Source organism: Nerophis lumbriciformis, linkage group LG10, assembly GCF_033978685.3.
Source record: "Nerophis lumbriciformis linkage group LG10, RoL_Nlum_v2.1, whole genome shotgun sequence".
Lineage (NCBI taxonomy): Eukaryota > Metazoa > Chordata > Actinopteri > Syngnathiformes > Syngnathidae > Nerophis > Nerophis lumbriciformis.
The window spans coordinates 16,807,843-16,819,903 of NC_084557.2; the positions used below are offsets into that span (position 1 = coordinate 16,807,843).

The window sequence follows — 12,061 nt, forward strand, 5'->3', positions numbered from 1 at the left end:
AAGGACCTCGGTAGCACGGCAAGCAATGGCGGCAGTTTGTTCCCGCAGACGAGCGAGCTAAACCCCCTGGATGTCTTGGCTCACACCGTCCCTTATGCCACCCGAAGATGATCAAGAGAAGAATATCGACCCTAGCTTCCCTGGCCTGCTGACATCAACTCCAAAACTGGACAGATCAGCTTTCAGGAAAAGAGAGCGGATGAGGGTATGTCTACAGAATATATTAATTGATGAAAACTTTATTCATTACTCGCGGTTTTACGTAAATTATTATACATAAACTGTGTTTACTAATAATTTAGCTTAAAAACATTTATTTTTTTCAATCATTCGAGTACATTCGGGTAGTCTTGTGTAATGCAGTATTTTGTGTCTATTTAGGTATGGTTAACCTGAGTGCTGAAATCGTGGAAAAAACTATGTTCTTAGCGTGCCTGAAATGGGCTGTCTGCACTCTCAAAGTGCATGTTGTTGCCAAATGTATTTCATATGCTGTAAACCTAGTTCATAGTTGTTAGTAATTATCTTATCAGACAGTGTTAAGCCGCTGAAATCCGAGTCTGAATCCGAGCTAATGTCGCTATACCTTGCTGTTCTATCCGCCATGTGTGTTTGTATTGGCATCACTGTGTGACGTCACAGGAATATGGACGGGTGTATATAACGATGGTTAAAATCAGGCACTTTGAAGCTTTTTTTTAGGGATATTGCGTGATGGGTAAAATTTTGAAAAAAACTTCGAAAAATAAAATATGCCACTGGGAACTGATTTTTAATGGTTTTAACCCTTCTGAAATTGTGATAATGTTCCCCTTTAAAAGGTTCAACACTGTCAAGATCACATGGAGGGACTGGTGCAAATTGTTCCAGAGTCTGGGAGCTATAGCCTGGAATGCCAGGTCTCCACGGGTTTTAAAACAAGTTTTCGGTATCTTTAGAAGACCCTGGCCTGAAGACCGGAGGCTGCGCCCTGAAGGGTAGGGACATAATAAGTCAGTGATGTACTGAGGGGCCCCACCATGCAACACACAGAATGTCAGGACTAAAATTTTAAACTCAATGCGGAATTTAACTGGAAGCCAATGAAGACTGGATACAATGGGGGTAATGTGGGCTGTTCTGGGTGCACCGCTCAAAAGTCTGGCAGCCGCATCTTGTACAGTCTGAAGTCTCTTTAGTGTTGACTTGTTGAAAAGGGTGCAGAGAAAATTGCAATAGTCAATACGAGACAAAATGAACGAGTGAATGATCATTTCGAGATCCAATTTTGACAACAAATTTCTCATTTTAGAAAGATTTCTGAGATGAAAAAAACAGTTTTTGGTCAGTTGACGACAGTGACCCTCCAAAGACATGGACTGATCCAACACAACCCCAAGGTTTCTGAGGCTGCTTTTAACAAATGCACCCAGAGCACCAAGGGACTTCTTGATCACAGGGATCTTTTTATCGGGGGCAATTATCAGAGTTTCTGTTTAGTTAGAATTTATCTGGAGGAAATTTCATTTGATATTTATATAATTGTTTCGTGATTTAATTACTTTTTGATGTTATCATTGCAGGTATTATTTATTTAATTGTGTCCCATTTGAATGTATTTTATCTGTCAAACTAAACCATCAAAGTCTGTGAGCAGCACTTGGACTTATCAGCAGAATTTCGACCAGAGAAGCAGAGGAGTATTGGTCAATATCCTGGTCTAAAAGTGCAGAGATAACTCTTACACATTCCTCTGCTACATGCTCTGAGTCAGCAGGTCTTGCTTCCACATATTCCGCAAGGTCTAAAATATCCTCCACCAACTCCCGAAAAAGTAGAGTGTAACCTCTTTCGCTGCCAAAAAACTTCCAAAGTTCCAGGCTTCAGAGCAAAGCAATGATTGGACTAGATTTGTGTTAGTACCGCCTGCTGATTTTGATTGGTGAGTTTAACGGATGAAACACATTTATCAATATAATTTTAATCTGGCAAACTCCCCCGTCAAAGTCAGTGGGCTGGGCTAACACAAATCCAGTCCAATCAGGTGTTGAGATCCCGCCCACTGACTTGGACAAAATTAAATAAATACATCTTTTCAATAATAACTTAAATGTGTCACTAGTTAAATTGTTAAATACATCATTAAATCATGAAATAATTGATTGAATCATGAAATCATTATTTAAATGGGATTTTACATTAAATGACACATTTAATAACAATTATGTATTTAACTGAATTAAGTAATTATTTAAAGATGTATCTAATGCCATATGCTAGAACACTGAGTTTAAATTATAACAACTTCCATATTCAGTGATAAGACACACTGATGAAGAGAAGCCGTTTCCTTTGAATTATTTAGCATAATAGACCAGGGGCGTCACTAGCTTTTAAGGACAGGGGGGGCTTAGCCCCCAGAAGAGCGAACGTAGCGCACGAGCACAAAACTACACAAAATACTAACAAATACTTAGAAATTATTCATTGTTATTATTATTTAAAAAATGCACAGGACGAAATGAAATGCTCCCCGGGACGATGGCTTTTAACCATTTTTTTTCTTTTTCTTTTTATGTATTTATTCATTTAACATGTTATATTAAATGTCTTGGTTTTTCCTCCCTCTGAAAATCCTATGAAATGTTTAACAAGCCATCCTATAATAATACAACAGCTATTAATGTAACCATACAATAAAACAAATCTATTTGTGTTTTTTTCATTATTTTAACATTAGGCTAATGTATATTACTTTATATAGATTCTACAAGAGTGATGGGGGCATTTTCTATATGAACAAGTGGAATGGATTGGATACCGACACACTAAAGGGGCTCTTTACCTTAAAGTACCAATGATTGTCACACACACACACTAGGTGTGGTGAAATGTGTCCTCTGCATTTGACCCATCCCCTTGTTCACCCCCTGGGAGGTGAGGCAGTGGGCAGCAGCGGTGCCGCGCCCGGGAATCATTTTTGGTGATTTACGCTATGAAGTGAGGGGAAACTGAGTGAATAATGACAGTTTATATGATTATTTATTTAAACTCATATTTGGGCCACTTTATAATGAATATGTTGACATGTATTTGTTAAAAAAATAAAATAATAATAATAATAATAATAATAATATATATATATATATATATATATATATATATATATATATATATATATATATATATATATATATATATATATTATTTAGGGGGGCTTAAGAATATTTTAGGGGGGCTTGAGCCCCCCTAAAATAGGCCTAACAACGCCAATGTAATAGACAAAGAAAGACATGTCAAAACTATGACTAGACAAACTACTGTACCTCTGCCTTGGTTCTTTCGGGTTTTTGGTTACATCCGATCACACGGAATTTGTGGTTATAGAAGATAACGGATACAAGCTGAACAGTTTACGGGAAACGCATCAGTGTAAAACTAGGATTTTTACTTATTGATATTTACTAAAAACAATTTTTAAACAGGTATGTATGTTTTCCTTTTCCTATGTTATTGTATTTGAGCTTCTTCTGCATGAAAGGCATGAAAAAACACTACTATACTGTACTGTATGCAGTGATTAAAGTCTTTACCAATACATTCTGATAACAATTAGATTGTTATGGTACCAGTTCACGTTTAAATTTGTATAAGTTTTACGGTGTGATTTATTTTGCCAATCAAATGACAATAAATATGTTTTTGTGCCTCCAGAGAGTGACGGCATATTGTCAGCAAGTCTGAACAATATTGTGGTAGTACAGATAAGCGTGATTATTTGTGTCACACCAATCATTGTATGAAATGTTCATACAGGTGAATCTCTACAGTGTACTTTTTTTTTTTGTTACGACTTTCAGCAGCAGGAATTTGTCTCCTCATCAGTCCAACAATCATGGCCTTCACTCCCTCGCACAACTGGTTTTGTCTTCTTCCCTTGTAATTTAATGGTGTTCGATTTCCGTGTTAATTCCTGCTCAGGAGAATGGGAAATCCAGATCCCATTTCCAATTGATTGACATGTATACACTACATGAAACATTTCAGAAACCTTCCAATGAGTCCATTGGGATGTTTGAGGCCTAAAATGGCTAAATTTGTGGCAGATGTTTCAAAAAAGCTACGGCAAAAGTTGCGCTGGTTTGAGGCTTTTTTCAGCAATATTGCTTCAGCTCGTGATTTAATGAAAATGTAATCAATATTTCAAGTGTTTATTTAGGGGAAAATAGTTCAAATCAACTTATTGCCATAACCTTAATTTATTTCCATGAAAACCACATCATCATCATTGAAATTGCACTTTGAACATGTGTGCAATAAAAAATAAAAAACTCTCCCCTGTTGCCGTTACACCGATCATGGCACCGACACACCACCGCTCTCATGTGTGCTCTAATGTAGCGCAGAAGTTAGGTCCAGATTTCATGATTTATTATTAGTTATTAGTTTATTCATTAATTGAAACAACCTGCTCAGTGGCCTTGTGGTTAGAGTGTCCGCCCAGAGATTGGTAGGTCATGAGTTCAAACCCCGGCCGAGTCATACCAAAGCCTATAAAAATGGGACCCATTACCTCCCTGCTTGGCACTCAAGGGTTGAAATTGGGGTTAAATCACCAAAAATTATTCGCCGGCGTGGCCACCACTGCTGCTCACTCCTCCCCTCACCTCCCAGGGGGTGATCAAGGGAATGGGTCAAATGCAGAGGTTAATTTCACCGCACCAAGTGTGTGTGTGACTATCAGTGGTACTTTAACAAAATATAAATCCGATTTTTTTCTTATCGAATCAAGCAATTTGATCAATTCAATTTTGCAGCCCGAGTTACATGTTACTGTTTCTGGTTTGTTTACACAAAGAAAAACCGTAACAGTCGATGCGATAATTAAACCAGACTTCACTGGTTATTGGGTGTGGGAATTTGAGTGTTATTCAGGGACAAATTTGATTAGCGAAAATGACAACTAATGGCCAAAATGTGTTGGGAAGTTGATTAAATCTACGTAAATTGGTGCCATCGCAACATTCAAAAATCCTGGAGAGCCTGGTTTAGAGCTGCAAAAATGTTTTTGATGATAAAAAAAATGTACATTTATAATTTGTTGCATCAATTAATCGTTAATTGTTCAGTGTAACTATTAACATTGAAAGAATATGTACTGCCTTAATTACAAATTATGAAAGTTATACAAGCTGAAAAGTCCTTGATTATATTAAATATTTTCCGTAAAATGTGCATTAAAGCTAGAAGTGTGCTTTATTCCATAACTCGGTCAATCGAACAAAATAATCAAGATATTACGGATGACTGAAATATTTAATAACTGTAACATGGTTACCTACTCAGTGGCCTAGTGGTTAGAATGTCCGCCCTGAGATCGGTAGGTTGTGAGTTCAAACCCCGGCCGAGTCATACAAAAAACTATAAAAATGGGACCCATTACCTCCCTGCTTGGCACTCAGCATCAAGGGTTGGAACTGGGGGTTAAATCACCAAAAATTATTCCCGGGCGCGGCCACCACTGCTGCTCACTGCTCCCCTCACCTCCCAGGGGGTGATCAAATGCAGAGAATAATTTCGCCACACCTGTGACAATCATTGGTACTTTGTACTTTAAGTTTAATCAATTTAAAGTTAAAGTTAAAGTACCACTGATAGTCACACACACACTAGCTGTGGTGAAATTACCCTCTGCATTTGACCCATCCCCTTCTTCCACCCTCTGGGAGGTGAGGGGAGCAGTGAGCAGCAGCGGTGGCCACCCTCGGGAATCATTTTGGTGATTTAACCCCCAATTCCAACCCTTGATGCTGAGTGCCAAGCAGGGACGTAATGGGTCCCATTTTTATAGTCTTTGGTATGACTCGGCCGGGGTTTGAACTCACTCACTACCGATCTCAGTTACATATACTTCATTGTAAGACACTTCAGTAGCATTAATAATGCATAAACAATTTTGCATGTGCCACTTTATAGTGACTAACATGGTGAAAAAAAGATCAACCTACCTTTAGCCGGATTAACAGAAATCCCCGACTTGTAGAGCATCTCTTCGTTCTCCCAATCCCTGTTCCTCAAAACAGTCTTGACACCAAAGAGCAGAATCAGAGCTGCGCTGCAATAAACCAGCAAGGTCTTGGAGGACTTGTGTCGCAGTCGGATGTAGAGAGACCTCAACCCCACAGCGACCAGCAGGCAAAAGCCCATGCTGGGGATGTAGAGCACTCTTTCTGCAATTACGAAGCCCACGTAGAAAAAGAGGTTAGTGGCGGGGAGGAAAGGTATAGCTAAAAGGCCGAGGGAGAACACCACGACATTTTCAGTGATGGGCAGAGAAGTCCTGCTTTCGTGGGGCTTTTTGGTACCGTTCTGTGCACCGTGTTCATTGTGAGCGCTAGTGCAAGAATAGTTCACATGTTCTTGCTCATGATCCTGGTAACTGTGTCCATTGCTGTTGCCATTCTTTCCATTGGTAAACACGTGAGCTTTACCATTGCTGTCCTTTCTCTTGGCTTTCGGCTGCTTCCACACACTGAACCAAGCAAGCCACAACAATCCCAAATAGAAGATGAGCGTATGAACGTTTCTCCAGTCGGCAAGGCTCCGGATCAGAGGCAGGGTGTCCATGGACCAATCGAAGCTGAGCGTGTTCGGGCAGAGGAGAAGCCAGAAGTTCATGGCGGGCAGGTACAGAAATGTTAGCGTCCTGGTGAGGAGAGAGGCGGAGTCCGCTGCCGGGTTGTCCGAATTGGAGAAGTTTGGGGGCTTGTTGCCCATCCAATAGAAGCGGCAGGCCAGCAAGGTCGCGCCCCAGGCTGCCAGCAGAAATACATTAACCATCAGCTGGGCATTATTTCTCTGAAAGAGAAAACAAAGAACCTTAGCCGAATAGAAAACCAAGTAGCTTCAGGACACAGAATGCTGCAAATTATAGTGTCTCAACAAGACAAGATTCATGGGTTATTCTATTATTTTATTTATTTGATCGTAGACATTTTAATCACACAAGAAGACAGTGGTTTGGCAGTTTAACAAAAGGGATGTCAGATCTTTCATCACTTAAATGGCCACTACGTGATCTTGGACGTGGAAATGTGTAACACCCACAAGGCTAGAATGTGAGTCAGATGTTATGAGTTTCTTGAAAACGTTTTGTGTTTGGCTTGTTCTTCTGAACAAACCATAATCAGTTGAACATTTTTCTTCCTAAAAAAAGGAGAGAACCTGGTTAAATAAACGAAGGAAAACTGCATTAATTGATTGCTTGATATTTCCATCCAACCATTTTCAACGCTTATCCCTTTCAGGGTCACAGGGTTGCTGGAGCCTATCCCAGCTGCACTCGAGCGTAAGGCGGGGTACACCCTGGACATGTCGCTACCTCATCACAGGGCCAACACAGATAGACAGACAACATTCACACACTAGGGCCAATTTAGTGTTGCCAATTAACCTATCCCCAGGTGCATGTATTGGGAGGTGGGATGAAGTCAGAGTACCCTGAGAGAACCCACAGAGTCACGGGGAGAACATGCAAACTCCACACAGAATTCGGGAATCGAACCAAGGACCTTCTCGCTGTGAGGCACAAGCGCTAACTACTCCTTTTCGAACATGATGAATAGAGAGACTGGAAATTGTGATGTGTCATGTTGTATGTATGCATGTTCAAAATAAACACAAACTCAACTCAACTCTATTCAGCAACATTAGTTTATAATCTTATAGCTGCTGAATGACTTAACGGGCTGATTAGAACTAATGCAATTAATTCATGTTGTTTTTTGCTGGCATGTTTTTTTATAATAGGAAATATTATGATATATATCCTACATGAAAATGGTCTTGCAATATACATTTTATTGCATCTAAATCCTTCCAGATACACATTACCAACACCACAGCCCCTGCTGGAATGCATCATCAACATGCTAAAAATAGGTTTTGTTGTCTAGATAGTGCTTCATCATAAGAAAGTTGGTAAAAAAATTATTTCATGTGTGACAAAAAGCCACAAGTTATAAATGATAAATAATGATAAATGGGTTATACTTGTATAGCGCTTTTCTACCTTCAAGGTACTCAAAGCGCTTTGACAGTATTTCCACATTCACCCATTCACACACACATTCACACACTGATGGCGGGAGAGCTGCCATGCAAGGCGCTTACCAGCAGCCATCAGGAGCAAGGGGTGAAGTGTCTTGCCCAAGGACACAACGGACGTGACTAGGATGGTAAAAGATGGGATTGAACCCCAGTAACCAGCAACCCTCCGATTGCTGGCACGGCCACTCTACCAACTTCGCCACGCTGTCCGAAGTTGCACCATATGATGCCATAAATGTGGAATAAAAGTTGTGTCTCCATAGTGACAGTCGGTATAAACCCAGAAACTGCATTTAAATAGGGCGGTCTGCACCACTTTTGCACTTATTATGAATTTTACACGCAGTCTTAGTAGAGCACCCACTTAGCGCTGGGCGATAAAATTATATTAACATATATCACGATAGACACGTAATCAATATGAATACAACTTGCATTTGATAAAACGTTGGATATATATATTGTTTCCTTCGTCGGAAGAAACCGGAAGTGGCGAAGCAAAGTTGGTTACATGACAAAAAGGCACTCGCAAACCGATAACCACAGTAAGTGATCACTGTTCAGTGGGAGTGACACGCTAACAGCCAATCAGGTAACAGTATTAACTAATTCGGTTGCGCTGTCTTGTCGTACCGCGGTTGATTCTCTGCATGGAGTGAGATGAGAAACTGAAAATGAGTGTTGCAGAGAGCGAATACATTATCAATAAAACAGGAAAAGTCACATCAACACTATGGCATTTTATTTTTTTAGATCTTTTAACCCTTGTGTGGTGTTCGGGTCTGTGGGACCCGTTTTCATTTTTTATTAAAAGAAAAATGACACAATTAATTAATTTTTCAAACTGAGAATCACTGACTTTGGCTCATTTTTTGTGAAGAACATATATCAGAATACATATTTAATCACCACACACCCCCCCATACACATTTCTATTACATATAAAATGCTCGGGTTCACTGGACCCGGGGCTAATAGAAGTGTGGAAATTGATGTTCTGTGTACCACACACACACACACACACACACACACACACACACACACACACACACACACACACACACACACACACACACACACACACACACACACACACACACACACACACACACACACCAGGCCTAGACAGGAGGAGGACAGAGTGTAGGTACACAGAACATCAGATGGTCAAATGTGCGAGAAAATGAGAGCAGACAGTGTTGAAAAACAATGTTGCTACCTTGTGTGGGAACCGCAGGTGCAGAAACACAAAAGAAGAATCCCTGTGGGATGCAGAAACTGGCAGAGAAATTTTTCGTGCAACGTTCATATTGTTACTCAGCCAGCGTTTGTGGGTCTGATGGACTTGTTGCATTTTGTGGCTTTTAATGCCTCACAATCAAACACTTTTATATTAAAATACTGAACAGATGTTTATTGGGATAAGGTTAACATCTGTTCAGTATTATAACATAAAAGTGTTTGATTGTGAGGCATTAAAAGCCACAAAATGCAACGGGTCCTTCAGACCCACAAACACTGGCTGAGTAACAACAATATGAACATTACACAAGGGTTAAAAACGGACTGAGCACAGCCAGTACTAAACGTGCAGAAAATAGTTATTCTCAGATTTTTTTATATTTTATGTTTAATGTTTTGTTACACTTTATGAAACATTTCTTACATAATTCCTTTTTTTGCACCTTGATTTTAAGAGATAATTTTTCAGTGTTAATTGTGATTTTAGAATTTTGTTGATATTTGTTGGGCGTTTTCCATGGTTGTGTTGATTGATTGATTGGAACTTTTATTAGTAGATTTTACAGTACAGTATATATTCCGTACAATTGATCACTAAATGGTAACGTTTTTCAACTTGTTTAAGTCGGGGTCCACGTAAATCAATTCATGGTACAAATATATACTATCAGCAAAATACAGTCATCACACAAGTTAATCATCAGAGTATATACATTTGATTATTTACATTATTTACAATCTGATGACTAAACAATGATTGGACCTATTGAAGAATCAACTGAAGTGCTCATTTGTAAATTCAGACTTAGAGCTTTGGGACACTCTTTGGGTAAACACTATGATCATTTGTGTAATGTTCTTCTTTCAAAACCCTACTCAATCCAACACAGATGCATGGAGAGAGCACTCTCAGATTACCTTTGAAAGTTGGGCCGGCCCTAGGGTACAAACATGCCTCATAAACATTAAACAACCCCGACCTGAGCCCATATGACAGATACATCGCTGATATCTGCTGATCATCGTTGCCAATACAAAGAGGCGTAACCTCAAAATGAAGACCACAGGAAATTAAACAAGAAAGACGAGAGGAAATGTATGAATACCAAGACTACCGTTGAACTTTAAAACCCTTTTATTCAGTTTTAGATCAAAAACAGATAAGACCATTATTGAAGAAGTACAATACCTTCTGGCTCAACAGGATTTTACAGCACATAGATACAGTTCCTTGCCTGGATAAGAATTTGGGATTTAGTATCAATAAACTGTTACCTCCTGAGAATCAGCGTCTTCTGCAGTGGACATTTGTGTTTTGCATAAGAGGGCTTTTTTTCTGAAATGTGTAAAACTAATAAAATAAATAGACCAAAAAAATGTCCAATGCATAAGACTGTTTCTTAGGATATAAAAAGTGTAAGAACATCTTGGCAACAGGTGAGAACTTGGCAAAATGTGGCATCAGCAAGAAATGATCCTCGGTAAGAAAGTTTAGTTTACTGTACCATTTTCTCTGTAATTTGAGTCAGAAACAGAGCAAAGTTGATCAAAAAGAAACATATCTCCATAGTTAAATAACACAATGCCATGAGTATAGGCTTTAAGTCCTTACGGTTTGACAGAAAGATGAAAAAAGACCGACTTGGACTACGTTTCTACTAAAGCAGAAGCTGGGAAAGACAGGAAGTGCATTGAAGTGGTCGGTGAGGCCCAGGGGTTAAATTCAGAGCAGACTTTACTGGGGAGACTGGCTGGCTGTTATTACACCCCAATCATTGCTTCGGGTGGATCCAGAGGGATTTAGAAGGCTCTTCTTGAGGCTCTTATGACACTTCTGTGGCCCAGGCAAAAGTTTGGAGGTCAACTTTGAGCCCTTACAGGATGCAAAACTTGTATACAGTGGTTGCACATGCACAAATTGCAGAGGTACCACATCATCCCATGCCTAAAAGATTCAATAAATATAAAAAAAACAGTACTGCTTTGCAAATATTTAATAACAGTTATCGTCCAACAAGGATTGCGTCTGTAAACAAGAGCGCAGACCTCCACCAGAAGTAAACAGTAATTCTGAAATCCTATTCTCAGGGCATTTAAACGCTAGATCAGACCAATCTATCATTTTAAATGACTTTAAAAGTCTTATATAAGTGTTATAATGAAGGCAACACATGATGTAAGTGTCTATATTAGCTATATTAGCTTACTATCAAAGGCTGACGCAAATCTTCGTTGACAGAAATGTTGTATTTTAATTTTTATTCTACACATTTGTGCAACATTGGAAAGCATTAGTAAAATGGAGGCTTCTCACAAGATGAGATAACTTCTGGGAATTACTGTCTTAGAATGGCCAAAGGTATAGATGTGTGTGTCCAAGTTTAAGGAAACGGCAGGCTGTCTTCTTCTAATAGATTTATTACAATCTTTGCAAACTGGGTAACGTTTGCTGTGGTCTGGAACAACATGGCACGCAAACAACTATCAGGGCATTTAATCGTAGACTTAGATTGGTCAGACTAGGTCAGACCAATCTATGAGAGGCTAAACGTTGTCTAAGAGAAATCAAACAGTCAAGTTGCGATCAATTGAATGCCCTGACAATACAATAGTCTGGATGAATGAGAACATCCAAATACATCATGTATTTTTAATATTAGTCTTTAAAGACTTCAAATACTCTTTACTGTCAATTTTTCCATATACAATACATAAGAATCAAAATATCGTT

General features: G+C 39.2%; 1 protein-coding gene across 2 annotated transcripts in view; it reads right to left on the reverse strand.

Moving 5' to 3' along the window:
* The window catches only part of tmtc2b (transmembrane O-mannosyltransferase targeting cadherins 2b), a 238,514-nt gene that overhangs the window by 72,342 nt on the left and 154,111 nt on the right, over positions 1–12,061 (reverse strand). For both annotated transcript variants that reach the window (XM_061970158.2, XM_061970159.2), the window contains one exon: positions 5,988–6,837. In XM_061970158.2, coding sequence (XP_061826142.1) covers positions 5,988–6,837 — 850 coding nt within the window. The remainder of the gene's footprint in view (positions 1–5,987; positions 6,838–12,061) is intronic.